A 27,615-nucleotide genomic window follows, 5' to 3' on the forward strand; every position below is an offset into this window, starting at 1 on the left:
TCTTTTCACAATGTTCCAGTTTAGCCTGTTTCACGTTTCCCCTAAGTACCTAATCTCCCAATTCCTTAGCAGAAAATGCAATGGTCTAAGGATATTTAGTAAGGGTGAATGTGTTAGCTATAACAGCACCAGAAATTGTTCTGAAAGGGTGCATGCAGGAATCCGCCTATCCTCATGTGTGGGCATCACATGTGAGTAACCAGTTCTTGATTCAGTGTAATGTAATTTAGAATAGACTGTATAGGCACTGCTTTTGAGATGGCCAAGGTGCAATGTGCCCACACGTTTGCACTGTTGGGGTTAAAAACAATATTAAGGTCACCTCCACATATAGAGCACACACAGATCTTTTCTCATGCTTGTAGGCAACACCACTTTATAGAAGCTTGGAGTATCAACGTTTTGGACTATATAGATTGGCTAAGGCAGTCTGTTTGTTGTGCTTTACATTCTGCATTGTAAGATATCTGCCATCTTTTTCTGATACATGTCTGAATCTTAAGTCTCCTCGTTAACGCGGCGATTCTCCTTGAGTGCAAAATATATGAGAAATTCATGGCCATGTGACTTCATGTAGTAATGCTACAGAAATCCTGTGCCCACCTAATAAGTTGATACCCTTTTAGCCTTTTTAGGGTTATTTATCTCCCTTATGTGCTGTGTGATCATGTGCGTCATGGAGGCTCCCTGTTCAACGTTGTAGGGCAACGGGTGCAACTTATGAACATTTAAATCTCTTATACCACCAACCTCTTAGCCTGGCAGGAAATTGTAGCATGTACTCCGAGACCTGTAGTCATATATTCAAGGGGATTGTTGCCCATTTCCCTCAAATTCTTTGCATGCTGTACCCTTTTATAAGATTCCACCAGGCTGCTTACCACAATCTCCTTTAATCTAGGCTGAGAGGCCAGGCACCACCACCCACAATATTGGTGTTTACTTTAAACCAAAGGGTATATTATAACAACATCTCTGCTTTTGTGATTGTCTGGATGAAATGCCATTGTGGCAGTGACTGCTACTACATTTGTCGTAGAGGTTTGTCAGTAATATTCAGTGTAGACCTCAGTCGTCTTCATTCAGGAGTGATAGTTGTCTTTCCTGTAACATATTTGGTAGAGACCGGTCACCTGCAATACCTAATGTCTTGGGAAAAATTCATAGCTGTTTGTGGGTTTTCTGAAAGGTGGACTTTGCTTCAATGAGGGTATGTCTGACCAGATACAGCATGACAGCTCCTCCGCTGACGTTGAATGGTCTTGTGACATACTGCACTGCAGTGGTAAAGACAGTCATGGACCACATAAAGGGCGGTATTGCGATCCTAGTATCTGAGAGGGGTAAACGTTTCAATAATATACCTCGCCACATATGTCTCTATCACTCTTTTTGGCAGAGTGCAGGACAACTACTAAGTATATGTTGTTTCTGTGGGAACAAGTCTGTAAATTCTTGTTCTTTGCACATATCAGTGCCAATGCCTTTTCCAGTTTGAATAGTTTCTCTCACACCCTCTTCGATATCCCGATGTGCATTACTGTGTCATGTTGATAGATTAGATTGATTATTCAACCTTTCTTTTATAGTGTCCATTTGCTTAGTTGGTGTCTCTTAACAACAAACATGAGAGTAAGGCTTTCAAATTCACATCTCCTTACTTCTCCACTCACTCCTCCACCACAGGTTTGTCTGCGGAGCTGGTGACCTTTTGGGGTTTTAAGGTGAGCTTGTTCTGTGATCCTAAAATTTCAAAACTTGATATTTGTGCCCTTCAGTCTCGCAAAATCAGCCCCACAGGCAGTAAAATGTGCATCGCTCCAGAACAGAAGGGTAGTGAGCAAGCCTGGAGTGGCTTCTGTGTTGTCCTGGCTGATGTTGCTCATCTTAGGGTAATGCAGTCACTGCTTCCCTCTTGGGCATTAACCAGGCCTTGCTTGCTGGCCAGCACCATCTTATCTATTATTGCCTGTGCCGCAGCAGCACCATGTGGTCTATCAGAGTATCAGGCCCCATTCTCAAGCCACTCATTTGCTGAGGTGCAGCTCCCAGCATCAGCCAAGTATGTTCGCAGCATACTTTGTTCTTTCTTTGTGGCTCAGCTGCAGCTGTAGTGAATCCTAGTTTGTTTTAATGGGATAACAGGAGTTAGCTTAGCCATTAGCTTGCAGGCTCGTGCCCCCATCACCTAGTGACTTTTAACCTACTTAGCTTGCTCTGTCTTAGCCCATTTAATTTAATTCTTCTAAGGTGGCTTCCTTGTTTATAGTTAGGCCACTTGTTATGATTTGCATTATCAGTGCCACCGTGTTAAGGCATCAAAATCAAGTGACCATGACAAACAAACTGTAGGTGTTCACATTTAGGGACTTTCCCTCTTCATGCTTTCGAGGGAATTGTTTATATTAATTGCCGTCCCAAGCATGCCGTTTTCTATTGTTTGAGAACACACCTACGTCAGGGGTCCAAGTAGATCTGTATAAATACATTACACTTTAGACAGATAATCAGAGGGATTCCGACAAGATGGCATTGCCACCATCGCTGATATCGATGCTGCAGGTCGCCTTGATGCTGACTCAGTCTTCGTGTCCCTGCGGAGTCTGAGACCGAGATCTCATTCCAAGGTAACGAGGGTTGGGGGCTCCTCTCATGGACATGGCATTTGCAGATTAGGTTTAACATACCCAGCTCTCCTTTAGGTAGGAGGTTAGGCCTATCATCATAGGGTATTAGGACATATTATACACTTCATGTCTTTTCATGTTATTGCAAGATGGTAGGGTCTTTGTAATAATGACTCTTGTCTTTACAATTCTGTTTCTTGCACTGTTCATTATCCTAATCATTGCAGCCCATGCAACTTATCGTAGATTGCAGTTGTGTTAAATAAAAACTATTGAAACTTTACTGCATCTTCGTTATTGCCTGTGTCTGGATGAGACATGATATATCTGTGAGAAAGGGGTAATCTCCGTTACACCACGACACTCCCTGAGATGTCATACTTTCGAGTCCATGCGTAAAGGCTACCACAAATCACCTTTTACTATTTGGGTTTTTGGTGAGGTGCTGCCAGTGAGCCGGAAGGGTTGGGACGACAGCTGCGACTTGTTGTAGGATAGGCATAGTCGCCCACAAACATAATTACTGTCATCCTTAAACCAGCAATCTTGCCTAGAGCAAGAGTCCAACTACAACACAGCCTTTCATTTCCTCCCCTCCAATCTTACCCATATCCCAGTAGACCATGTCCCAGACAGCTCAGGGCGCCACCCAAATACAGTGTTTAATGCTTGTACCGTCATCTTCTGCAATTATTGACTCTGTTTCTAAAGCCATGCTACATGCTCTCTGTGACTCCCCTTTTCGTAAGTGGGTCATGGTTTCTAACGGATGTTTTCTGATTTTCCTGTTCGCTCACAGGGCTCTGAAGAGCTAACAGGAGCTATCTTGTTTGCTAGCTGTCTGGTGACTCTTCACTCTTAGTGTTAACTTCTGAGAAATTTTTTGTGATTCTCCTTTTTTTGTTTTCTGGATCTACTTGAAATAGATTCTCTTTACCCAGATGCAAAAATGTTATGAAATTCCTACTTTCTATTACTTTCGTTCTCTTTATTAGTTTTTGAAAAGGGGCCCAATTTAATTATTCATTATTTTTGGAAAACAGATTTTTGGTTAATAAATGTAATCATATTCTATGGGTGAAACTACAACTAAATGTGTTGCCTCTTTATTGACGTTTACAACTGAGATGGTATTAGTTGTTTGAGAAAGTGGCAGTGCTTTGTTCCCATTACTCAATAAAAGAACGTTTTAAAAGGTGAGGCTGTGAGATTTACATTGGCACTGGGTAATCTTAAAGGGGTACTCGTTTACCACAATTCCTTCACCTCTTTGCTCTGTCAGGCTTTTTAATCAAGTAATATGACGTCCAGTATATTCCTGCTATACCTTCATAACAATCCGTTTTGTAGTCTGAATCTTTTCTGGATTCACATACTGTACGTTATTCAGATTCATTTGTCCGCTGTTGGGTGTGGAAGCGCACATAAAGAATTGAAGAAAAGACTGATTATAGCGGACACCAAGACTTAAACCAACAAGGTACCATTGTAGGTCAATTGCGTAGCGAAGCTGTCAAAAAGGTGGGGTGGGGGGACTCGCCACTTTTCGCAACCTTGACTGAAGCTTGTGGCCTGATAATGCAGGACGTTGACAGAGTTAGGATAGATCGAAAATGCATCCTTTAAATTCAGCCCCAACTGTCTACAAATCTGCACAAAAACCTGCATAAGATTTGTAATCTAGATTTGGAATCTGTGCCTGAGCACGCTTGGAGTTTCAGTCCACGACACTGAAGGTGAGACATGGTTGATACCCACAAAAAACAGCCCTCTCCACATATAGGTGGTCCTTTCAAGTGACAAGGAGCAGAAAATCAACAAAGACACCAAGCTGACGAAGGAGAGTCTGATGCCGAGAAAGGAGTCTTTCATGATGAGAGGCTGGAGGCCCAGAGGAGAGCAGCGAAAAAAGCAGGTTGCACGACAGCTGAAAGGCTTGAACTTGAAGCTGTTGAAGACTTCCTCGACATGTATGTCGAAACAGTCGAAGGATGGCAAAAGCAAAGAGCCTCATGGGTCAAGAGCAAAGGACACAGATGGGGGCAGACCTTCCAAACACCTGTCGATGTTGGGAGGTGCATGAGAAGGTGAAGGAGGAAAAGAGGGCCAAAGAGCTGCCAAAATTGAAAAAGAAAACCTTGCTGACAACAGATGCCGAACAATGGGCACTTGAGGTCGAGCAGAAGAAATGCAGTTTGAGGTTTTTCATACCACAAAAATGTTGGAGCTGAAAGACATAGAATCCAAACAGGCAGGATTTAAACCTCCCTCAACGCCAGAGCAGCATGAAGAGCAACAAGAAGAGTTATTCGTCCAAGAGGACAAAGAAACCACCTTCTTCTCGAGACAGGAACAGCAAGAGGGGATATGGCAAGACCGGACGCCAACTCGCCAGAGAAAGGCATTGGCACACTGCAAGGACTTCATCACCGATGACCTTTCTGTCTGCAATGCGCATATTAAGAGAGTGGTTGATAGCTATGGTGTGCAGCTCAAAGTAGAAAAGGAGACACTGATGCCCTCCTAGAACAGGAATGTCAATCTCCCCATCCAAGGATCTGACCTCCCAAGTCAAAAACAAGTACCATCACTCCATGCAGTACCCCATCTATATAAGGGAGAATGCAACTGTGGACTTCTTCATGCAACAGCAAGGAAGAGGGGTAATATCCCCACATTAAGGAGGCCCCACCTTACGGGGAAAGTAAGAATGGAGCCAGTAAAGAGGAGAGAGGGAGAAGAAAAAAAAAAGGAGAGAGGAGAAGAAAAAAACCCTATGGAGGACTGCCTATCTTAGTTCCCTTATCAACTGCTCCGCCCCCAGTGGGAATGAAATAAATGGTTCCATGCAACATCCCCCTAAGGATAACAAGAAAGGTGCCCAGGCAGACATAAAAGAAGGCAAGACAATTGCCAACACCTGCCCCCAAGTCAGACCTTGATACGGCAGACATGACCAGCAGGCAGATGTGCACTGGTACAAACCTTTAGAGGCACGCCTGGCTTACAGTGTTTACTTTTAAGACTGAGGTAAAAGCTTCCTGAATCAACATGCCCTTTGCAGGGGATTCTCCATTTGGCCTTCCCAGGAACTGCAGCAGATAGGAAAGAACCAACAGCGAATGGAAGCATTGCAGTTATGCAAGTCCTTCAAGGGTGAAGTGTGCAGACAAAAAGACCACCAGCCAGGAGAGCTTTCCGACATGGCACAGCGTTTCAACAACAAAATTTTGGCCAAGCTACCACAACTCACACTCTAACCCAACAATGGCAGTACCTGGCAAGGCAGCCCTTTGTAGGGAGAGCTGGAGGCAGAGGTATACCCCCAAAAGAGGGAGGAGTTGCAAACAAGTGACTTGCATGAATCACAATCCCAGCACATAACAGCAGTGGGGGCAGAAGAATAGTGGGACTCCTCTAGGAATGGAAGTCAATCACCTCAAATGTATATTAAACATAATAAGACCTGGCCACTGCCTCCCTCACAAATCCCAAGGGAAAGATCACAAACAAAGGAACAACTTTAGCAACTACGTCGCAAGGTAAAGGACCTCATCAAAAAACGAGCTATAGAAAGTTTCTCAAAGGGGAGGTCAGGAAAGGGGTTTATTCAGCTTACTTCCTCAGGAAAAACGGCTCAATGTGTCAGAATGAATACGTTGCAGAATGTAATCCCACTTCTAAAGAGAGCAGACTTCATGGCCACAGTAGTTTGAAAGACACCTCCCTACACATTCCAATGAACCAAAGACTTAGGCAATACGTCAAATTTGTCAGTCAAGATACACAACCAGTTAAAGTTGCTGCTCTTCCGCGTAAAATCAGCACCAAGGGTATTCACAAAATGCCTGGCGGCAGTAGTCTTGCACCTCATGAGACAAAGCATAAACATCTATCCATACTTGGACGACTGGCTGAATACCTTGCTCACTCAACTCATGGCAAAACCATTTGCACTTATTCACAAATTGGAACAAAAGTCCCTAATATTAAAACTGCTTCCTCTAGCTATCGTGTCTCTACGCAGAGTCCATGAGCTGCAAGCTCTCACTATCCTAGAACCCTACCTACAAATCCATAAAGACAGAGTGGCTTTAAGAACGAACCCCAAGTTCCTTCCTAAGGTGGTGTTGCACTTCCATGTTAACCAAGCTATGCAATTGCTGGCTTACTTTCATGAGGCAAAGACACGGTGAAAGAGCCGTAAATATGCTGGACGTAAGGAGAGTGCTCATGTACTACCTCCAGTAGACAAAACTCAAGGAAAGGAAAGTCAACTCTTCATCTCTTTCACGGGGACAAGTAAGGGTTTACCAATGAAGACTGGTCCCAGTGCATGATACTGCAAACAGTCCAAACCTACGAAAAAGCAAGGGTACGTTTACTGACAAAGCCAAGGGCACACTTGATGAGGAAGAAGGGATCAGTTCTGTCCATTAATGACTTCTCTATGGCAGCAGCATGGTCCTCTGTACCCACCTTCTGTGTGGAAATCCAAAATGAGAGCGGCACCTGTCTGATGAAGACCTGTTGGCAAATTTAAGTGCATTTCAACCCAACCTTCCCATGGAGGCAGATACCGCTACAAAAACGATGCACATATTGTGAATCCAGAAAACATTCACACTGCAAAGCGAAATGGTTAGTTACTGGTAGGAATAGTTTTCAGTTTGAAGAATTTTCTGAACTCACAGGCGACCTTGCCTTCCTCTCCGGGAATGGCAAGGACATGCAGGCAAATTTCTTTAACAATTGCACTGGAAAAGAGGATTTTCAAACACCTGGAAGTGGTAAACAGGGGGCAAACAATCTTAAGATAGTGGGGAAAAACAATCTTAAGATAGTGACTAGGCATAGGAACTTCCCAGGCCACCTGTCTGACATCACAGAGGTGCCAGTCAATGACTATGCCCACAAAAAACAAGAAAACTAAAGTATATACAATTATGGGCCCAACCACTAGATGATAGAATAATGAACAGCATGTGAATACAGTAAAAATCTTCAAGCTGCAAAACTATTCCTGTTGATAAGTAACCATTTTGTTACTTTTTTCAGCTTTGCAGCTTTAACGTGGATTTCCTGTAGTTTCTCTGACTCAACAATTGATTTAAAATCTCCCATATTTAACTAGACATGTCTCAAGTCTGGGAGTACTTCCCTCCTCTGATTTTAATATATTCTTTTGAAACTAATTAGTAAGATCAATTGTATGACCATTTTTGTCAAAAGTAGTATCATAATTTTGTTGCTGTCCAGCATATTTGATATTTTTGCTTTTTGAGCTCCCAAATTTCATTCCTGAAGGCACCTTTTGTTAGGAAAAAAAAATCAATATTAAGATGAGTTAGAGCAAAACCCTCCTTCAGGTAATGCTTTACCGGATCTGGACAGAGTTCAGAAATTGCTGCCAGTTCACAGTATTGGTCCAGGAAAGTAATTTATTAATTATTACTGAAAAGAAAAACAGACAGACAGAGGACTTTACACATTTGTCTAATCTAGGCTACCAGACCTAATGACGTTTTCAAAACATAGCACACTTTTGGTGGCACCCTGCTGATGTACTGTGTTGGCGAAATTATGGTTTTATAGTAGCATCGATGGGGAGACCCAAGGAATTAACAGCATGTTCTTATGCCCTGAATGCAAAGCTAACACCTAGGCCCCTGGTCTCTGACATTATTTCCCTTAATGCTGCTAACATAAAGTACCCCAGTTATCACCCTTTCTAAAGTTAGCAGCCTGGAAACCCAGGTATGCAGCTTGCAACTCAGTGTATCTGAAAACCAAGTCATTTAAGCTGGCTGAAGCCTTCCGTTTGTGGACGTTGTTGGGTAATGGCTCCATCTTTAAAGCTTATTTCAAAATAATTTGTTTTGAAAGTTGTCCATCAGTGAGTAGGCACACAGATCTGGCGTACTTGCATAAAAGATGATATTACTCACTTTGTTTGTTCCAAAACATAATATCCTGCTCGCCTATTGCATCATGTCAAAGGACTCTGACCGGGGAACACTTCATAAGATTCTTTGTATGAAACAGTCACCTCTTAGGAAAATTCGAGGAAAAATAGAGAAAACCTACCATGCCATTCCAGTTACTTAAAGGTGGTGCAAATTACGCACCTAATAGTCCTAAAGTTATGATAATGTTTTATTCTTCTATATAGATCTGGACAGAGAATGAGTACTCATAGGACTAATTAAGCTATATATTAACATGCTCACTTGCACTTTTGAATTATTAGAACTGAGACAGTATGACTGAGCTGTTGCCATATTCATGCAAATATAATTTTCTAAAATGTAAACTTTTGTAAAGTTTATGCATGTTTTATTTATCCACATTTTTCATTTTAAAATATTGTCACATTGCCTATGTATTATATTTGACTTGTGTAAACCAAGTAAACAGTTAAATTGAATTACTCAGAGCAATATTTTCGAGATTTGCTTCCTAGTGCCTACACCTAGGTTTCTCGGTGGTTGGTTAGATTGATATTTCTGTTTGTAGACTTCTCTTGATAGCCGTATAAAGGGTCAAAAATGCTTGGTGAGGTAAAATAACCTCTTTATGGGCATTTCCTTTGTGTTGAGTGTCGTTTGGCTAAGCAGTGGGTAGTAATTAGATCAGCGAGGCCCCTTTATACATTTTGTTTTTTGGGGCTGTCCTTGTTTTTGAGCAGTGGATGTATTTTTTAAGTGTCTGTTATTTCTCTTTCTACCTGATTTCAACAGTGGCTTCTGATTAGATAACAGGGCTCACTTTACAGATTTGTTTCCTGTTATCTGCTTTCATACTCGGCTTAAAATTGTCTTTGTTTAAAAATATCTGGAGTTGGCTTCTGCACTTTTGGTTCAGCACTGAATGGTAAGACTGGTTTGTCTTTTTAGGAATATGTGGCTGATCTTAGGTTCTGCTGCGGTTATTAGTTTGAGCATACTCTTTATAGACCTTTCCTGGGGTAACTTCTCTTTGTACCAGTGGTTGGTGGTTTGATGGGGTTCTTGATTGACATCTTGTGGTTGCCCTTGAGCAGTGGTTGGTGGTTAGTTTACGTGGTGTCTTTCGCCTTGTAGTGGTTGCTCTGATTGGGGTAAACCTCTTGTAAGGAAAGGCCTCCTTGGCATGGTTACCCCCTAACTTTTTGCCTTTGCTGATGCTAAGTTATGATTTGAAAGTGTGCTGGGACCCTGCTAACCAGGCCCCGGCACCAGAGTTCTTTCCCTAAACTGTACCTTTGTCTCCACAACTGGCACAACCCTGGCACTCAGGTATGTCCCTTGTAACTGGTACCCCTGGTAGCAAGGGCCCTGATGCCAGGGAAGGTCTCTAAGGGCTGCAGCATGTCTTATGCCACCCTGGGGACCCATTACTCAGCACATTCACACTGCCTCACAGCTTGTGTGTGCTGGTGGGGAGAAAAAGACTAAGTCGACATGGCACTCCCCTCAGAGTGCCATGCCAACCTCACACTGCCTCTGGCATAGGTAAGTCACCCCTCTAGCAGGCCTTACATCCCTAAGGCAGGGTGAGTGCACTATACCACAGGTGAGGGCATATGTGCATGAGCACTATGTCCCTACAGGGTCTAAGCAAAACCTTAGACATTGTAAGTGCAGGGTAGCCATAAGATTATATGGTCTGGGAGTTTGTCAAACACAAACTCCACAGTTCTATAATGGCTACACTAAAAACTGGGAAGTTTGGTATCAAACTTCTCAGCACAATAAATGCACACTGATGCCAGTGTGCAATTTATTGTAATGTACACCCAGAGGGCATCTTAGAGATGCCCCCTGAATACCTACCCGACTTCTAGTGTAGGTTGACCAGTTTCTGCCAGACTGCCACACACCAGACATGTTGCTGGCCACATGGGGAGAGTGCCTTTGTCACTCTGTGGCCAGGAACAAAGCCTGTACTGGGTGGAGGTGCTTCTCACCTCCCCCTGCAGGAACTGTGACACCTGGCCGTGAGCCTCAAAGGCTCACCCCTTTTGTTACAGCGCCCCAGGGCATCCCAGCTAGTGGAGATGCCCCCCCCCCCCCACCCCTCCGGCCAGTGCCCCCCACTTTTGGCGGCAAGACAATGAGAAAAACAAGGAGGAGTCACCCACCAGTCTGGACAGCCCCTAAGGTGTCTTGGGCTGAGGTGATCTCTGCCTTGAGAAATCCTCCATCTTGAGTTTGGAGGATTCCCCCAATAGGATTAGGGATGTGCCCCCTCCCCACAGGGAGGAGGCACAGAGAGGGTGTAGCCACCCTCAAGGACAGTAGCCATTGGCTACTGCCCTCCCAGACCCAAACACACCCCTAAATTCAGTATTTAGGGGCTCCCCAGATCTCAGGAAATCAGATTCCTGCAACCTGAAGAAACAAGGACTGCTGACCTACAAGCCTGCAGAGAAGGAGGAAGACAACAACTGCTTTGGCCCCAGCCCTACCAGTCTGTCTCCAACTTCGAAAACCTGCTCCAGCGACGCATCCGACAGGGACCAGCGACCTCTGAAGCCTCAGAGGACTGCCCTGGACTAAAGGACCAAGAAGCTCCTCTGAACAGCGGCCCTGTTAAAAACCAGCTACTTCTTTGCAGCAAAGAAGCAACTTCCAAGGACTTCACATTTCCCGCCGGAAGCGTGAGACTCTACACAATGCACCCGACGCCCCCGCCTCGACCTGCAGAAAACCAACACCTCAGGGAGGACTCCCCGGCGACTGCGAGCCCGTGAGTAACCAGACACAACCCCCCTGAGTCCCTACAGCGACGCCTGCAGAGAGCATCCAGAGGCTCCCCCTGACCGCGACTGCCTGTAACAAGGGACCCGACACCTGGAACCAACACTGCACGCGCAGCCCCCAGGACCTGAAGGAACTGAACTTTGACGCAGGAGTGACCCCCAGGTGACCCTCTGCCTTGCCCAGGTGGTGGCAGTCCCGAGAAGCCCCCCCCCCCCCGTTCCTGCCTGCACCGCTAGAGTGACCCCCGGGTCCCTCCATTGAAACCTATACAAAACCAGACGCCTGCTTTGCACACTGCACACTGCACCCACCCGCCCCTGTGCCACTGAGGGTGTGTTTTGTGTGCCTACTTGTCCCCTCCCCTCTCCCCCCCCCCCAGTGCTCTACAAAACCCCCCTGGTCTGCCCCCCAAGGACGCAAGTACTTACCTGCTGGCAGACTGGAACCGGAGCACCCCTGTTCTCCACGGCCCTGAGCTGCTGGTGTGGTAACTTTGGGGTTGCCTTGAACCCCCAACAGTGGGCTGCCTATGCCCCAGGACTGAGACTTGTAAGTGTTTTACTTACCTCCTAATCTAACCTTTACTTACCTCCCCCAGGAACTGTTGATTTTTGCACTGTGTCCGCTTTGAAAATAGTTTGCCATTTTTACAAAGACTGTACATGATATTGTTTTCATTCAAAGTTCCTAAAGTATTTAAGTGAAGTACCTTACATTTAAAGTGTTTAATGTAAATCTTGAACCTATGGTTCTTAAAATAAACTAAGAAAATATATTTTCAATATAATAACCTATTGGCCTTGAGTAAGTCTTTGAGTGTGTGTTCCTCATTTATTGCCTGTGTGTGTACAACAAATGCTTAACACTGCCATCTGATAAGCCTACTGCGCGACCACACTACCACAAAACAGAGCATTAGAATTATCTAATTTTGCCACTATCTTACCTCTTAGGGGAACCCTTGGACTATGTGCACACTATTTCTTACTTTGAAATAGTATATACAGAGCTAACTTCCTACACCTCTTTTATGGCGTCTCTCCTTCAGTCCAGCAGCAGATGATGAGCTTGAGGATTATCTTTGCATGACTCATCTAGTGGCCCGCTCGGTGGTCCTCAGAAAGCTAACAGATTGAACAATGTTTTATAGACAGTGTAATCAATGCTTTGTTGGCAGTAATTGTTAGCTAGGTTGAGGGGTCTTTGCAAACTTTGCTCCTGGTGGTTCTTCCTGGTTACAGCATGTTGGCGATTTAGACAAAGGTGTCTTTTTACAAGATGTCCCCATGTGTACTACTTTGAGTTTGAACCACACCATTGTGATGAGATATCTATGCAGCTACTGTTGGGCTCAGCATTTTGACTCTGGCGTCCTCTTATAGAATTTCTTCTGATGTCCCCTTGGTCACTGCCTGCTCTCTGTTATTTTATGTGGTGATAAGCAGTGGTTTATTGAATGTATTTTGTAAAAGTAGAGAGGGACAGGGTCTCTTTCTCTTGTCATGTGTATATTTAGACATTTCCTGTGCTTCTTTTCAGCTGCTGCTGCTCCTATGAGCAGGGGTTTCTCCAAGCCATTTGGCAAGGTCGGAGGTGGGGGAGGCCCCCCTAACACGCCCGGAGGATCACAGGCCAAGGTGGTTCCCATTGCCAGCTTAAACCCGTACCAGTCCAAGTGAGTCACTTCTAATCAGACGCTCGCTCTTGGTGGGATGTGAAAACGAGATGAATAAGAAATCTAGCAACGAATCGTTAATCGTGCTACCTCCCTCTTAATTGCTGTTTTTACGCAGTCGCCGTCACCACGCCTTGTGCCATCTGTTCCTTTTCCTTCTCTCCCACCACCCTGAGTCAGTGTATGTGTAATCTAGCGTCCACGCGATGCCCCACGTGCAGAAGGCACGCATCGTTTATTGGCAGCACCAGCGTATATCCAGAACACTAGTTCATCACACGGGGATGTTTGTGAAAGCACCTGCTTCGGTCACGGGAGAGGAGAGGATGGGTCCACGGCAGCTGCGCTGGGCAGATTGATAAATCTGTTGGTGGCACCGAACTTCCGGTGGCACTCTGTTTTAGTAGTCTGTGGCTATTGCACGTGAACACATCTAGTTCCCTTGTTTGTATGTGAGCCCTTAATCTCACCATTCACTTCCATAGCCGCCTGCCCCCGTGTGCTGCCTTGGCTGCCTTCTGTTTTCCTTTGTACACGTGTCCCCTGTTCTAGTTTAAGTTATGATTTGGGGGCCCGTTTCGGTTTATCAGCCTGTTACTTCAGGTTTTTTTTATTTTTCTTGTCTACATCTGTATCTTGCTCGTGTGTTTTATAAATAATTTTCCTGTGTTTGTCAGTTCTTTTGTGACTTCATTTCTTTGTTTGTTTGTTTGGCCTCTTCTCCATCATCTCGCCTCCACCCCCTCTCACTTGGGTATCCCACACAATCGCTCTCTGCCCAGTGCTTTAGAGCTGACCTCATTGTCTGCTGCTATCTCGTTACAGGTGGACCATTCGTGCTCGTGTGACAAATAAAAGCCAGATCCGAACTTGGAGCAACTCCAGAGGTGAAGGGAAGCTGTTCTCCATTGAGATGGTGGATGAAAGTGTAAGCTTACATGCAGTATTTTCTGCTAAGTGTTTCACACCGTGCATGGGTAATGAAACACGCACCATTGCTACTTCTCCTGATGTGCATTCTACACGTATACAGTCTTTCTTTCTGCAGATCTAGTCATGTCCCAACATTTCATGTTGCATTTCCACTGTATATGTGTCTCCTTTGCGGCCCAGCAAGGGTGTATTTGTATTATTTGGGGAGGCCATGTACCCAGTAAAAAAACAATGGTTCTGTGTACAGGGAATCTGAGTGACTGGCCTGCCTGTGGAATCCTTACTGACGGGGTCGTTAAACACAGACTGAGGATTATTTCTGATACCTGTGTGTGCGACTTAAAGGCTACAGCACGGACATAGTAGCTCACATTCACCCCCTCATCTATGATGATCATGCGCCTCTATCAGCGGAAAAAAATAAATGTTTACTATCATGCTATACAGCAGCTGTATTTGGATTATGGTGAGCAGTGGAATATTGGGAGTAGTGACATTTGAGTGAGGTCTGTGTGGGACTGAGTGTGCGGTTTGTATTTTGAAGGTGAATGGTACCTAAAATGAGTGGAGTACTACCCAAACATTTCGAGGCTTTGGGGGTCATAAGGCTTTATGGATGTTTGCTTGCTTTCATTTAGATTGCTTTTATCTAGCGCCTGCTACCCCTGACGAGAATGGAAAAATCCCTGAATATCGTGGTTTCTTACTAGCTTCTGTTGTATGTATCGTCACATGCCATGTCCTCTGCTTTCACTGAGTCCCACTGACAAGCATACCCTAGTATGGAAGGTTTAATTCCTGGTGTAGTGAACGCTGTCCTCGTGCACCTTTCCCAGTCACTGCCCTTGGGGTGTTCTTGTCGGAAGGATGGCTCACTTCAAAGGCTGGGCAGGAATCAGAAGTTAATCAGCGAGCTGGCATAATCCTTCTCGCCGCGTGTCTTCAGAAGGGATCGTTCACATTCATGGTTCTGAACGTTGCATTTAACAAGTCTGCTTTGTTAATAGATCCCAGGCCAGATTCTTCGGAGATCACTGGCGGAGGGGAATCTTAGGAATATGGAACCTACTATGGTCTGGCTCGAAGTAGCGCTACAAAGAGCAGAGGCGGGCATGCATTTTAGTTCCCTCTTTGTGCAAAGTTGGATTTGGACAGTTGCTGGAGCACTTTGTTTAGCTCTTGTGCGTATACAGTGCAGAAAATACTCTTCTGCTCAGTGACTCCTGCAGAGAATTACTTGCTTTTCTACCAACGCTAGAATTCCAAATATGAAACCTTAGTCATGTTTTAAATGCTGAATTCTCAGAGTGATGTACCACATCACAGATCCATGGCCACAACCAGTTCTCCATTCTCGTACACGCAGTGGTGACCGATTTATGACATTCATCAGATAGATGTTTGCTGTTTTAACTTAGTAATTGGTACCCACAGCTACCCGACACCTGATAGTCCATACATCCTTGTGGTACCTGGCCTCATGCTGCCCTTGCAAGCGTTGCCCCTAAAGCTCTATGGCATTGTGCATCACCACATTAACTCTTTTGTTCAGTCCATTGTGTTCTGCTACCTGTCCTTTATGCACTGCACATATGCTATATTAATAGCTTCACAGAGCCGTGATACTTTGGAGGGTGCTTTCTATTTCAGTGTAGGAATACCTGCATAAACGCATGCAGTCTGTTCAGCATAGTGCAGTGTGGTATATCCGAGAAGAACGGCCATCCTCGTCTACTTGGTAACAGCCTTTGTGATGAAGTGTGCAGGAGCCAAGGTGTTTGCCAGATTCTTTCAGGAGTGCAGGGCAGCGACTGTCTGGTAGCCCTGTGGCCACATAATGACCTTTGTCAGAACTACAACATGCAACGTCTGTCATGTGATCATGTTCGTTTGGTTCATCTGCCATTATCGAAGCATCTAGAAATTCAGAGGACCGGTATGAAGAAGTTTGACCTGCATGGTCCTGGATTTGGAAAAAAACAAACACACTTAGCTTTTTTCCTCTATATTTTGATAAGGTCAACTTCCAATGCAGCAGGTTCTGAGGTAAGTGAACCGGATTTGTGGCCTGATCACCTTCTTATTATAGCTGGACGAAGGGTCTGTGCTTATTAATAAGAGAAGCTCTCTGAGCAAACAAAGGTACACTGTTAACTGCTGGCCGTATGAATCCTGCAGACTAGGTAGTGAGAATACCAAACCTGAACTTGATCCCTAAGGGACACTACCTCAAACTCCCCAATCGTCTCCTCTTGGAACTCCTACATCCTGTGGGTAATGAACAAAATGTGAAGCAGAAGTCTGAAAGCATATAACAAATGTCCTGCCCTCCATGGATCAGCAATGCTTCACATGTCCACATCAGTTCCTGCAAGGTGGCAAATACTCGAATTCACAAGTATTAGCATCTGGGAAGTAATATAAAAGCAGGGAACCTGTAGTAGGTATTATTTCGATGTATTTAGTGTCACAAATGAACGGGGCTGTTTAAATGTACTGAGTGACTGCCCCTGTAGGAATAGGTTACGTTCATTGATATTCGGGGGTGACGGTAAAAATGTTTTTTTTTTTATTCCCAGTAGACACTTTCCCCTTTATGCATTGCAGTGAAAAAGAAATGTCAGCCATGTGACTGTATCTGAGGGATCTGGCCCTTTCTCCATGTCCTGGGGCATGTAGTTGGTCCTGGGTAATGTCACTGATTTTTATTATTTCCTTCATTGCCCCTGGGCCCTGGATACTTTAATTTGGAAGAGTTGGCCAAGATTTCTATAGTTTGTTGGACTCTCCCCTGGTAGCGACAGTTGAGGGATGCTGTCATCTATAATGACACATGAGGAAAAAATAAGGAACGTGCTAAGAATTACGAGCAATTCAGGATGATTCAAGCACTTAATTCCATGCTGCCTATTTCAACTAACTTCCAGCTTTTTTTCTCTTAAGCCACACCTTTAAGTCCCTCTGTAAATAGTTCACCTGCTTTTTCATAGAGATGGCATAAGACCTGAAGGAGACTGTTTCTTTTAACCAGTCTCATTGTTCTGTTTCTATGCCACATTTTATTTTTAGAAATGTTTCGTCCTCTTATCTCGCTCTGGTACATTTTAGGAAGCTTGTGTCCTTGCAAAGTATCTATGATGAAAGTCTTTGCTGTTTAGTTGCCTAGATCTCATTGCCTGCCTTTCTCCCATAGGGTGAGATCAGAGCCACAGCATTCAATGAACAGGTGGACAAGTTCTACACCCTCATCGAGCTGAACAAGGTATCGTTTGTGTTTTCATCCTACGTTGGGAGAGTGGCTGAATTTTTGATGGTGTCTGGGGGTAGAGTGTTGATATAGGTGTCTAGCTCTAAGCCAGGCACTGGTAATACAGGTTAGGATACCTTTTTGATTGGAGTGCTGGTTTGATTGGACATCCCTGCCAGATCTTTGTTTAATCAAGTTTCTCCAGTGAGCAGCTGTTTTGCTCTGCGTGAGAGCAGTAAAAATGAGCTTTGCTCACTGACCAGCTTTCCTTTCCAGGTGTATTACTTTTCCAAGGGCACTCTGAAGATAGCCAATAAACAGTACACAGCAGTAAAAAATGACTATGAGATGACGTTCAACAATGAGACCTCTGTTATCCCCTGTGAAGACTCCTCTGATGTCCCCAGTGTACAGTTTGATTTTGTGCTCATCAATGATCTGGAGAATAAAAGCAAAGACTCTATGATTGGTAAGTCTTGGGGATTGAAGCGAGGGCAGGGAACATAGTGCAATGCATTGACTATTAGCCTAGATTACTGGAGGGGGAAGAGTGGCTAATTAAGTGCAAGGGCTCCATAGTTTGATATATAGGCAGGCGATCCCGGGGTGTGGTGGCGGGAGTAATTGTGGAACAACCAAAATAAAACCTTATTTATTTCTTGGTGTGTATTGAAGGACCGCAAATACTGTGCAGGCTTTTGTTACAAGGAGAATATTTTTTGCTATGTGGGTTCAAACATCAGCTTTAGCATTTGTGCTATGAACTAATGAAGACCCAACCTAAACAATGCGAGAACTTAAGAGGCCCTTGTTAGAGCACATCCTGCTCCAATGTAATTTGAATAAACGCTACCCTGGGACAGGTGGTGTCTGCATGCGACTTTGTGGTGTATGTCTACAGTCTGTGCTGTTGAAGAAAGCCATAACTAGTTACAATATCTGGTCTTTTGTGCTTGCACTCTGGCCTTTTGCGTAATGCATGGCATCTGTGTTTCAGATATCATTGGAATATGTAAGAGCTATGAAGATGTCACTAAAATCACTGTGAAATCGAACAATCGTGAGGTTTCCAAACGGAACATCTACTTGATGGACACGTCTGGAAAAATGGTGTCTACCACTCTCTGGGGAGAGGATGTAAGTGCTCTGGTGAACATATATTGGTCCTTTTTTGACACTGTTATCACATGCTATTTTCAACCTTTTACAGCACTATACTAATCTAATACTTCTAGTGTAATTTCCTTTCTACTCGGAGCAGGTTGAGGAAAGAGCTTTTTGATACAATGTTTCTGCGGTTAGTTTTAGCTGTTCCCCTTGGATGTTGGCCTGGAGCATGGTCAGTGATATGGACTTCTCTTAATGAATTGAAAGAGCAAAGTCTGCTGCATGAAGTTCTCAGACTGTTAGTAGGATCAAGATAATATCTGTTGGAAAGGGGGGGTGGAGGAGGGGAACATGAGGGCTATTTATACTTTTGGGTTGTTAGGTTATGTTGATTTGTATAGTGACCTAGTCACTCGAAGGGTATGAAGGTGCTTTTGCAGGTGTGTGGTCCCCAAGATGTTTATACACAAAGTCAGGGCTTCAGCTTCTTGCAGAGCTCAAGAAGTGAGCAGGAAGCTCCGATGGGTTGAGGGAGGTTGTTCCAGGTCTTGGGTGTGATGTAGGAGTATGAGCAACCTCCAGTTTTGCTTTTGCGAGTGAGAGTGAGGCCCAGCATAGGTGTCTCATGTATTGGAGAAACGGTATGCAGCTGTCCAAGTATTCTGTTCCCGTATTGTGTAGGGCTTGGTATGTGTGCGTGATATGGTCAGGGGTATGTTTAATTTGGGAGTTTGCTGGGAAGATTGATACTGTTTTACCACAGTGGGCAATATGTTAATGCATCTGCTTAGTGATTAAGCAAATAGGAGGGGAATGTATAGCACTGTGGATTTGTTTACTGTGATTCTTGACCCATAACCCATGTCTTCCGTTGTAGGCGGAAAAGTTTGATGGCTCCCGGCAGCCAGTGGTGGCCATCAAAGGTGCGCGGCTCTCAGACTTCGGAGGACGTTCTATCTCTGTGCTGTCCTCCAGCACGGTCATCCTCAACCCCGATATTCCAGAGGCCTTCAAACTTCGTGGATGGTATGCCATGAAGGACCAGCTTGTTGGTTTTTGGGTGGGGTGGGTGGTGAGGGGAAGGGGAGTACATATACTTTCAATGGTATAGTATGATTATTAGTAGTAATTTGGCATCAAGAAAGATTATCAGAAAAATTTGCATTTTTAATAAGTGATCATCATGTAACAAATCATGCTGTCGGCCATTTTAACAACTTTATTGTTCTGCAGTGAGCAAGATTCTTTTGAGATTGTGAAACCTTTTAAAGCTCAATTTCTCTTTCCCTTTCATGGAGAAAGCGGAGTGTGTGGTGGAACCTTGATACCTTCAAGTGGTGGGTAGCCCATTCAGTCAGACTGCTTGCCTCACAAATGAGGTCCTGCAGATTAAAGCTCTTCTATTTGTTCTGGGTTTGTGTGCCTGCAAACCATTTTGTTAAATCCCAAGCTACGTAAATTTAATCAGCTAACTGCCCAACCGACCGCTTCCTCCTGGTATCTGCCCTTTGCTTTATAGTCAATGGCTCTGTTTGACATAGATGTGCTTGTACACCACAATAGTATGAACTGGGCCCCTGATGAAACGCACTTTCTTCAATCTGTCCCCCTTTATTTGACGGTCAACATTTGTTATCTTTCCTTGAGAACTTGCTAAACTGTACACAGGTGGTGGACACGTGGCAAGCATACAATTCCTTCCACAAGGTCCCTTTGTCTAGCCTAGAGTTCCATCTCTGCATTTACGTTTGAAAGGGTAAATGTAACACCTGAAACCTGTTGTCTGATTCACTAATCAAACTCCACTTCTACAAACAGTTGTCTTTAATGTGGAAGAGAATAGAACCAATCTGTCACATCTCAGGATTTAAAGTCTGAAAAAGATCGAACCATAAATAATAGTTTGGGGGCTGTGTTACTGGGGAACAGCATGAGTTCACACGACTGTTGTTCTTGCAAACGCTTTATCTTGTCAGATAGAGGAAGGCATGATGTGACGTACGTAGCTCAAAGTGATCAAGCATTGTGAAGGTTTATCTGGCCCCAAAACAATGTCTTCCGTCACTGGAAACATCCCCACTCCAAAAAAGCAAAAACCTCTGAGGGGAGATGGGGGGGCATGAGGGCTGTTTGGCTTCTTACTGTAGGAGTTAAGTTTCCCACAGTCAGATCTTGTCGTTGTGGCTGCTTGTTAGAGCACTTACACTACCCTGAGCTGCTTCTTAGTGCTGCAGGGGAGCTGGAGTGGAAAGAAGGGGCCTGAAAGTATATTCCACCAAGAGAAGATGGTGTCGAGTGGTGACCAGGGGAATGCGTTTCCTGACACTGTGGACAAATCAAGGCATGCGCAGAGTTGAGAGAGTTATCACGTCCTGAGCAAGAGCACAGATTAGCAGGTGACGTGCCCCACTCTCTGCTTATCACACCATCACATGTTTGAAGACAGATGCTTCCTGCCCCCTCTCGCTGTTTACTCTCTAGAGTCTTTGAAGTGGAGTAAATACTTTAATCTAAAAAACAATACTTTAATCCTATGTAGGATTCACACACCATGTAAAATGAAACAACCTCAGTTGAAATTTTAATTTGGCTGCAAAATTCCCAAATATCATATTACGTGACATTTTCAAATTTTCCCCTTATGCAATGTCATACACCTCGCATAGTCTCTTAGAGGTACCAGAAGGACATTTTCTCCTTGAACTAGTCCATTGCTGGTATTGTGGAAGACTTTTTTTCGTGAGATACATACTGATATTGTTAAACCACATTTTAATATGATAGCATAATTTGGTAATAAAAAAATCCCATGGAATTTAATGAAATTTCACCTAAAAAAATTGCATGATTTTGCACAACTGTATTTGAGTGATTGGAGGCTGCATTTGAATCACTGTCACTTTAAACCTGCAATTCCAGGTTTGCATGTAGGTTTCAACCTAGAGTACAGAGGTTTTAATGCTTTCAACAACCACCTTTTGCAAACAGCCTGATCATACTGCCAGTGCAGAATAAGAAAGACCAAATACTATCGAGACTGTGCCAAAAACACTTCCAGAATTTGGTTTAGTGTTAACCACACAAAATGCGAGGTTGAATGGAGATAGGAAAAGAATTCTGATGATACATTCCTGTAACTTGTCTCTTTCTGTGAGTAAGTATCTTGAAAAACTCAAGTATGGGCAGGGGAACATTTCTTGGCCAATACACATCAAAAATTACACAAGGGGCAGTCTTGAGCCCCAGCTAAACTTTGTCTCATTTGAGAAAGATTGTTTTGAAAATTAATTCATGCCAAGAAAGTAGTGTCCATGGGGCACTTTTAGACCAGTCAGGTCGATAACTGGTCTGCAGCCAGGTTTGACCTGGCTCAGTTTGTATTTTAGGTGTAGTTTACAAGTTCCAATCCAAGGACAGTCTTCCTAATCAAACTGTGTTGAGCATTTTGCGGCTTTCTAAGACATTAACAGCAACATCACTGCAGGTGTTGGACTTCTTTAACCATTTTTCAACCGTTAGTGCGCTTTTTTCTGCGGTGCGACGGATAACTCTTCCTGTGCCCTGCTTGTCGAGAGTCGCGATGGGCATCGCATCTTTACTGTAACAATTTAAATCTCCAACTGTTGTCATGTCTGTCAGTTCCATCTCCACGGGGCCTTGGGTCAGACTAACTGGATGGATAGCTGGACAAGTTAATAGAATTTCAGACTTTGAAATACAAATGGTTGGTTAAAACATACCTCTGAGCCAGCGTAGCCCCAGGCGGTATGCCCATCGTGAGTGTGCTGCAATGATGCCTACCTCACTTTTCATAGGGTTTAAGAGAGTCTGTGTGTGTGTGTCTGTCTATGAAGGCCACGAGGAGGTATTCTGGGTTTGAGGAAAGATGAAGTGGAAGGGAGGTATGGCGAGGTACGAAAGTTGACCAGTGTCATCGGATTTTAGGTGGATTGTTGAAGTATTTCTAAGTAGCGGTTACAACCGGTCGTCTTTAGTGGTTGAATAGGAGAATGCATTTAGCATATACAGGCGTCTCTCGATTTTCTCCCGGCTTACAGATGATTAACATAGCATGAAACTTGGGTTTGACTGAAGTCGGTATGTGGTGCTTAGAAAAGGGTGTGATGTGATCTCAGATGTGTTTGTCTGTCGGCGGAGTTGCTGTTGGGGTTTGTCTGTTGCCACTTTCAGGGGTAAATGTGTGTTTTCTGCTGTCTTTTCACATGTTTCACAGCCAGCAGTTTGTTGCGATGAAAATCTCTACATGGCGACATGAAAGACAACTGTCCCGTGATACGATGGATACTTGCAGTGCCCTACGCTTGACAGTAGATGGCACACAAGTAGAGACGTTTCGTTTGCCCTCCTTATTCATCATTAAACACGGAGTGCCCTCTCGAAAAGCATCTCTGAGCAGTGCTGCATACCAAACGGCCCCCTGACTGTAGGAATGGTGCATCCAGGAGGCAACATTGCTCCTGGTATGTGCTCAGGTAAGAACCCATATTGGGTCCGTTGTTTTTGCCAGGAGTCAAATCTTGCAGTCACGGAATAACAACACACCAGTTGGGCAACCTTGCGCCATAGCTGAAATTCTGTCTGTTTCACAGGGGCAAACTCCAAGTGAAAAAGCTGCTTGTGGGCTTTGTCTTTTACCATATGTGGAGTGGTGGTATTTGCTTCTATGCTTTGCACTTTGCAATCCATGTGCGTGTCTCACTCTCTGCCTCTGTTCTCTTACAAAAAAATATATATATATTTACAAGAAAAGTGAAAAACTTGCTAAAAAAAAATGAAGAGGTCCGAGGGACATTTAAGAAAGAAATCCAAGTTGTCGAAGGACAATCTATATTAGATTCACAAAAAGACTCAAAGCATCTTCATGAGCGGTGCAAAAACCTAGATGCTAATTTTCAGAGCACAACTGGACTCCTTGCTCTACAAACGGCCCACAGGTTTTTTGATCTGCTCTATCAATATTGCAAACATAATAAACCTAATGATTGTGTTTGATGCTCAACTTTCTTTCATGCCCACAGTCATTAAAGACACTAACGTGCAGTTCTCAAGCCCATGACACATCCTTCCCCTATTCGCGAGAGCCTGGGTCATGGCATGCCATGCCTCGGATATTTACAGATCGTTTATGCTCATTGTCTGGCTCCAAAAGTTCAGAACCGAACACCAAAATCTCTTAAACTTAGACATACATAACCCATTAAACCAGCCCTTAAATCGCTTTATTGGCTGCTGATGGATGCACAAACCATCTTCGAGGAAGTCCACTTTGTTTGTAAAGCCTCCTACTGATAGGCTCCAATTCTAAACCTATGATGACTCTACACTCAGCTGCTGCCCACCTAATCAACAAAGGACGATCAAATTGTTGAAACTGTGGTTACATGGCCACAGGTTATGGAATTCCCTGAACACAAATCTCAAAGCCAGGCCAAACTGCATTCTGTTTAGTATGCACTTCAAATTTGAACTTGTCAAACTCGCCTACAATTGAACTCTGGCTTGCTTCTGAAGAACAGGAAACATCCCTGACAAGAACCTCGGCACTCCCAACCAAATGACCCGGGACACAGTGCAATGTTTATAAAACTTTCAAATAAGTATGTTTATATTGATTTGTTTTATAAAGTGCAATTACACCCGTTAAGGCTTCAGGTCACTGCTATTTTCATTGCTAGAACCACGGATACAAAAGTTCTGTGCGAACAGCCAGATCTTCAGCTTTCTGTAGTGTAGAATTTAAAATGGTGGTAATGTGAACTGCCAAGTTTCAGTCTCCTTCATTCTGTGTGAATCTGGGGATTTGTTCAATCCCTCACATGAATGAAGGATGAGCACATAACACCTGAGGTGATTGGTTAGTGGTAGAGACTCAGAGTAAAACAGTGCCCTGCGCACAAGGCCCCAGACTCTAGCCTCAGGCTAATTGGAAGCCAGTGGAGGCCTGTTTAGAGCACTGAGAATGTGCTGCTGCCCATTGGTCTCTGGAACCAGACACACAATTGCGTTCTGTAGTCCATGCGGTTTAGCAGGAATTGACAGAGGTCAATGTTAAGTCTATTAGAGGGATTAAGCTTAGCTGAAATGATAGCGGCTTAAACTAAAGTTTCTCCACATTCAGGCAGGCAGCGGGAGTGGGGCCTTGTTTCTAAATTCGAAATCGTAAATTACTGGCCCTGGAGACAGCCTTTTGGAGTTAAGATGATAGCTACTGTCCAGTTGGAATCCCAGCCCATACACTAAACTAATTGGAACAGGACAATATCCTGTGTGTTTCTGACTAGAAGTCCATAGTTTGTATTACCAGTGCCAAAATCGTACTGCTGTTTCAGATCAAGAATGGTTTTTATTTGAACATTTTCTGGTCTGTATTTGATAGTGTTTTGCCAGTTTTTAAGTCTGCAATATAACATTTTACAATGTACTTTCTGACTACTTGGTACAGTGCAAAGATAAGACTGATTTTCAATGCTGCGGTTTCAATTAAGAATTGATGAAGTGGTTCAGAGGTCAGTGGACGAACTTCAGACTATGTGAAGCTTACAAGCTCACAACCTATGGAGGATACTGCTGGGGAATGGTATTCACATATTAATTGCTAATACAAGTGGCGTCCCAGTGTAGAGTTGAAGAGAACTAGAACTACTATTAAAAAGATATATGACGGGACATCTTAAAATATTTGTGCGAAGTGGATAGTGGGTCCTTGATTGTAGCAGCTCTGATACACGTGTCTGAGTCTAATAATGGACAACTAGCCATGAGCGGCCAGTTTAATTCCGTAGCAAAGAGCAAATGCAGTGCTAGGTTACATGAAAAAGAGGTAATTTGAAGCGAGCAAGAAAATAACTCTTCTTCAGGGAATCTCCATTGCTAATCATAAGTACTGAATTGCTCTTCCCGCATGCAGGATCCTGAAGCCCTTTTAAAAACAAATAATTTTCTTGACTTTTCATTAGAAAAGTCAAATCTAATGTTAAAAGAATTTAGTAGCCTGCTAAAAGGCTTTTCTGGCTATTTCCATGTATTTTCTTAAAAACAAAAAGACTGTTTAAAAAAAAAAAAACTAAAGATGTCACCAAATCGTCTAGTGTTAGGGAAAAACCTTTAACAAACATTGCTTAAAGAACATCAAGGGAAAAGGTGGGGCTGTGTAGCCATATAGGCTGCAGGCATGTAAGGCTGGAAAACGGACACTCCAGCTTTAAGCACAGCAACATCCTTTGTTTTCTTCGGTCTGACCTCCTGCAGACTCTCCATCTCAGCCGCAGAGAAGACCCTTGAAAATGCTCCATCTAGTAAATTACCACTGCTGCAGCATTTTTGTGATGCTTTGCCTATGAAGAGAGGCACGGACCTCTTGGTGATAGTAAATGAAGGGATGATGGTCTCCAGTTAAATTATTAGTACTACCTTGGATGCTTCCGCTCTAACATCACATGACTATTGCCACGACCAGGCACTAAGATGATCATCTTGACTCCATCTCGTTTTCCTCAGATCAGGGTCTCAGCAAAGAACAGTGAATCTCCATGCCTCAGGGAATGCTCTTTTTCAGCTTCCACATTGATGAAGAAATGAATCACATGCAGACTGAGATGGAAATGGTACGGCCTGCTGGCGTAAAAAAATGACAGCACAAGAAACATGGTTACAGGTCTTTTAATGGCCACTACTTACCACAGGGGGTTCAACCCCTCAGTGACCTCGGTTGCTGGGTCCCCCCCCCCCACCCCTCCCCACCCCCTTATTCTGTTTAAGAGAAGCAGTTGAAATCACATGGACGATTGGATAAAAATCACAAAAGCTAAATGGGTGCGGATTATTATGCAAAGAGATTATTCTTTTAGGTTGTAAGCTACTCCTCTAGCAATACCGCCAAATAAGTTGAATCCATATCAACTTGACAGGCTTTAGCAAGAGGTCAACAGCCTTTTTCAGAAGCATGCCACGGGAAAAGTTCCTTCTCCCCGGTAGGAATGTGCCCCAGGCAGTAGTTACAACCTATTTTTGTCCGATACAGCAAACAAATGGATGCAGAGAGTTTTAAAATGCTAGTGCTACGTCAAATCTACCCACCACTCCGTAGAGGGGAGTGCCTGTGTGCATAGATTTTGAAGACGCTTACTTTCATATCCCTATCGCAAAAAAAAAAGTGAAGTTCCTGAGGTTCATTGTGTGTGGCAGTGGCGCATCTCAGAAAATGAAGACATTAGTCTGTCCAAATCTAGATGACTGGTTTGTGAAAGACGCAAAAGTGCAACAAGTTTTTCATCATTTCTAAATGACACGCTACTATGAATTGACTGTATTTACATGTCAATAAAGACCATCATCAAATGCTGGACAGTCTATAAACTACCTGGGAGCAGTGTTGCACACCCGAAAGAAAACTTGTTTCTTTCTGAAGAGAGAGTATTATGTAGTCATTTGAAGTGTCTCAATCTTCTAAAAACAGTTCTCCCTATAGCAAGGCAGACTTCTAGGTTTAATGGCATCTTGCATCATCTTTGTTCCACATGCTTGTTTTCACATGAGACCAATGTAACCATGACTATGATGAGTGCTGCCAATATTCTGACCGATCAGAGGAACTTTAGTCGCTCCTCATATGTCCAGTTTTTTAAATGGTGGTCAAGTGTGGACTTCCATTAAGATGTGACACATGCCTCTCTGACTGGTTGTAGTGCTCATATGGACCATCTTCAGTTTCAAGGACATAATTTTAGGGGATGGATGTGATAGGACATTTCCTTGCAAGATCGACAGCTGCTCACCTTAACCGCAAAGCATTCCATACTATCTTCAATACAGTCTCCCTTCTTGTGTCAGATGGGCAATAGGACAGCTATGCATTACTTGAACAAGTAAGGGGGAGACGCCATCCATGGGACTGTCAAAGGAAGCATAGTCTGTCTGGAAGTGATCATAGCAAGGTGCCTGAGGATTATTGCCGTTTCACATCCAAGCTTTCAGAATTCACAAGCAAACTCACTAAGCAGACACTTCCAGGAGAACCACAACGTGTTTCTAAACGGCCCAGTTCAGCATATGGTCTGCAAATGGCATTTCCCTTGAGCCCTCTTTGCAAAAGAAGACATTAAAAAAAAATGTCCATACTTCGCCTTTAGATGCTACCTACCAGTTACATAGGGGATTTCCCTCTGGATCGACTGGTCACAGAGGTTTCTGTTTGCTTCGCATTCGGTTCCCCTGTTATTAGTGGTCATTGTCAAACTATTGTACTTGAGGGCAAGACAGACC

General features: G+C 43.8%; 1 protein-coding gene across 1 annotated transcript in view; it reads left to right on the top strand.

The window, feature by feature from the left end:
* RPA1 (replication protein A1) overlaps positions 1 to 27,615 on the top strand; it is a 210,108-nt gene that overhangs the window by 93,737 nt on the left and 88,756 nt on the right. Inside the window, exons 7-12 of the mRNA XM_069226140.1 lie at positions 12,911 to 13,046; positions 13,872 to 13,974; positions 17,173 to 17,241; positions 17,503 to 17,695; positions 18,224 to 18,363; positions 19,211 to 19,359. Of these exons, the coding sequence (XP_069082241.1) occupies positions 12,911 to 13,046; positions 13,872 to 13,974; positions 17,173 to 17,241; positions 17,503 to 17,695; positions 18,224 to 18,363; positions 19,211 to 19,359 (790 nt within the window). The remainder of the gene's footprint in view (positions 1 to 12,910; positions 13,047 to 13,871; positions 13,975 to 17,172; positions 17,242 to 17,502; positions 17,696 to 18,223; positions 18,364 to 19,210; positions 19,360 to 27,615) is intronic.

The sequence above is a fragment of the Pleurodeles waltl genome, chromosome 3_1 (assembly GCF_031143425.1).
Source record: "Pleurodeles waltl isolate 20211129_DDA chromosome 3_1, aPleWal1.hap1.20221129, whole genome shotgun sequence".
Lineage (NCBI taxonomy): Eukaryota > Metazoa > Chordata > Amphibia > Caudata > Salamandridae > Pleurodeles > Pleurodeles waltl.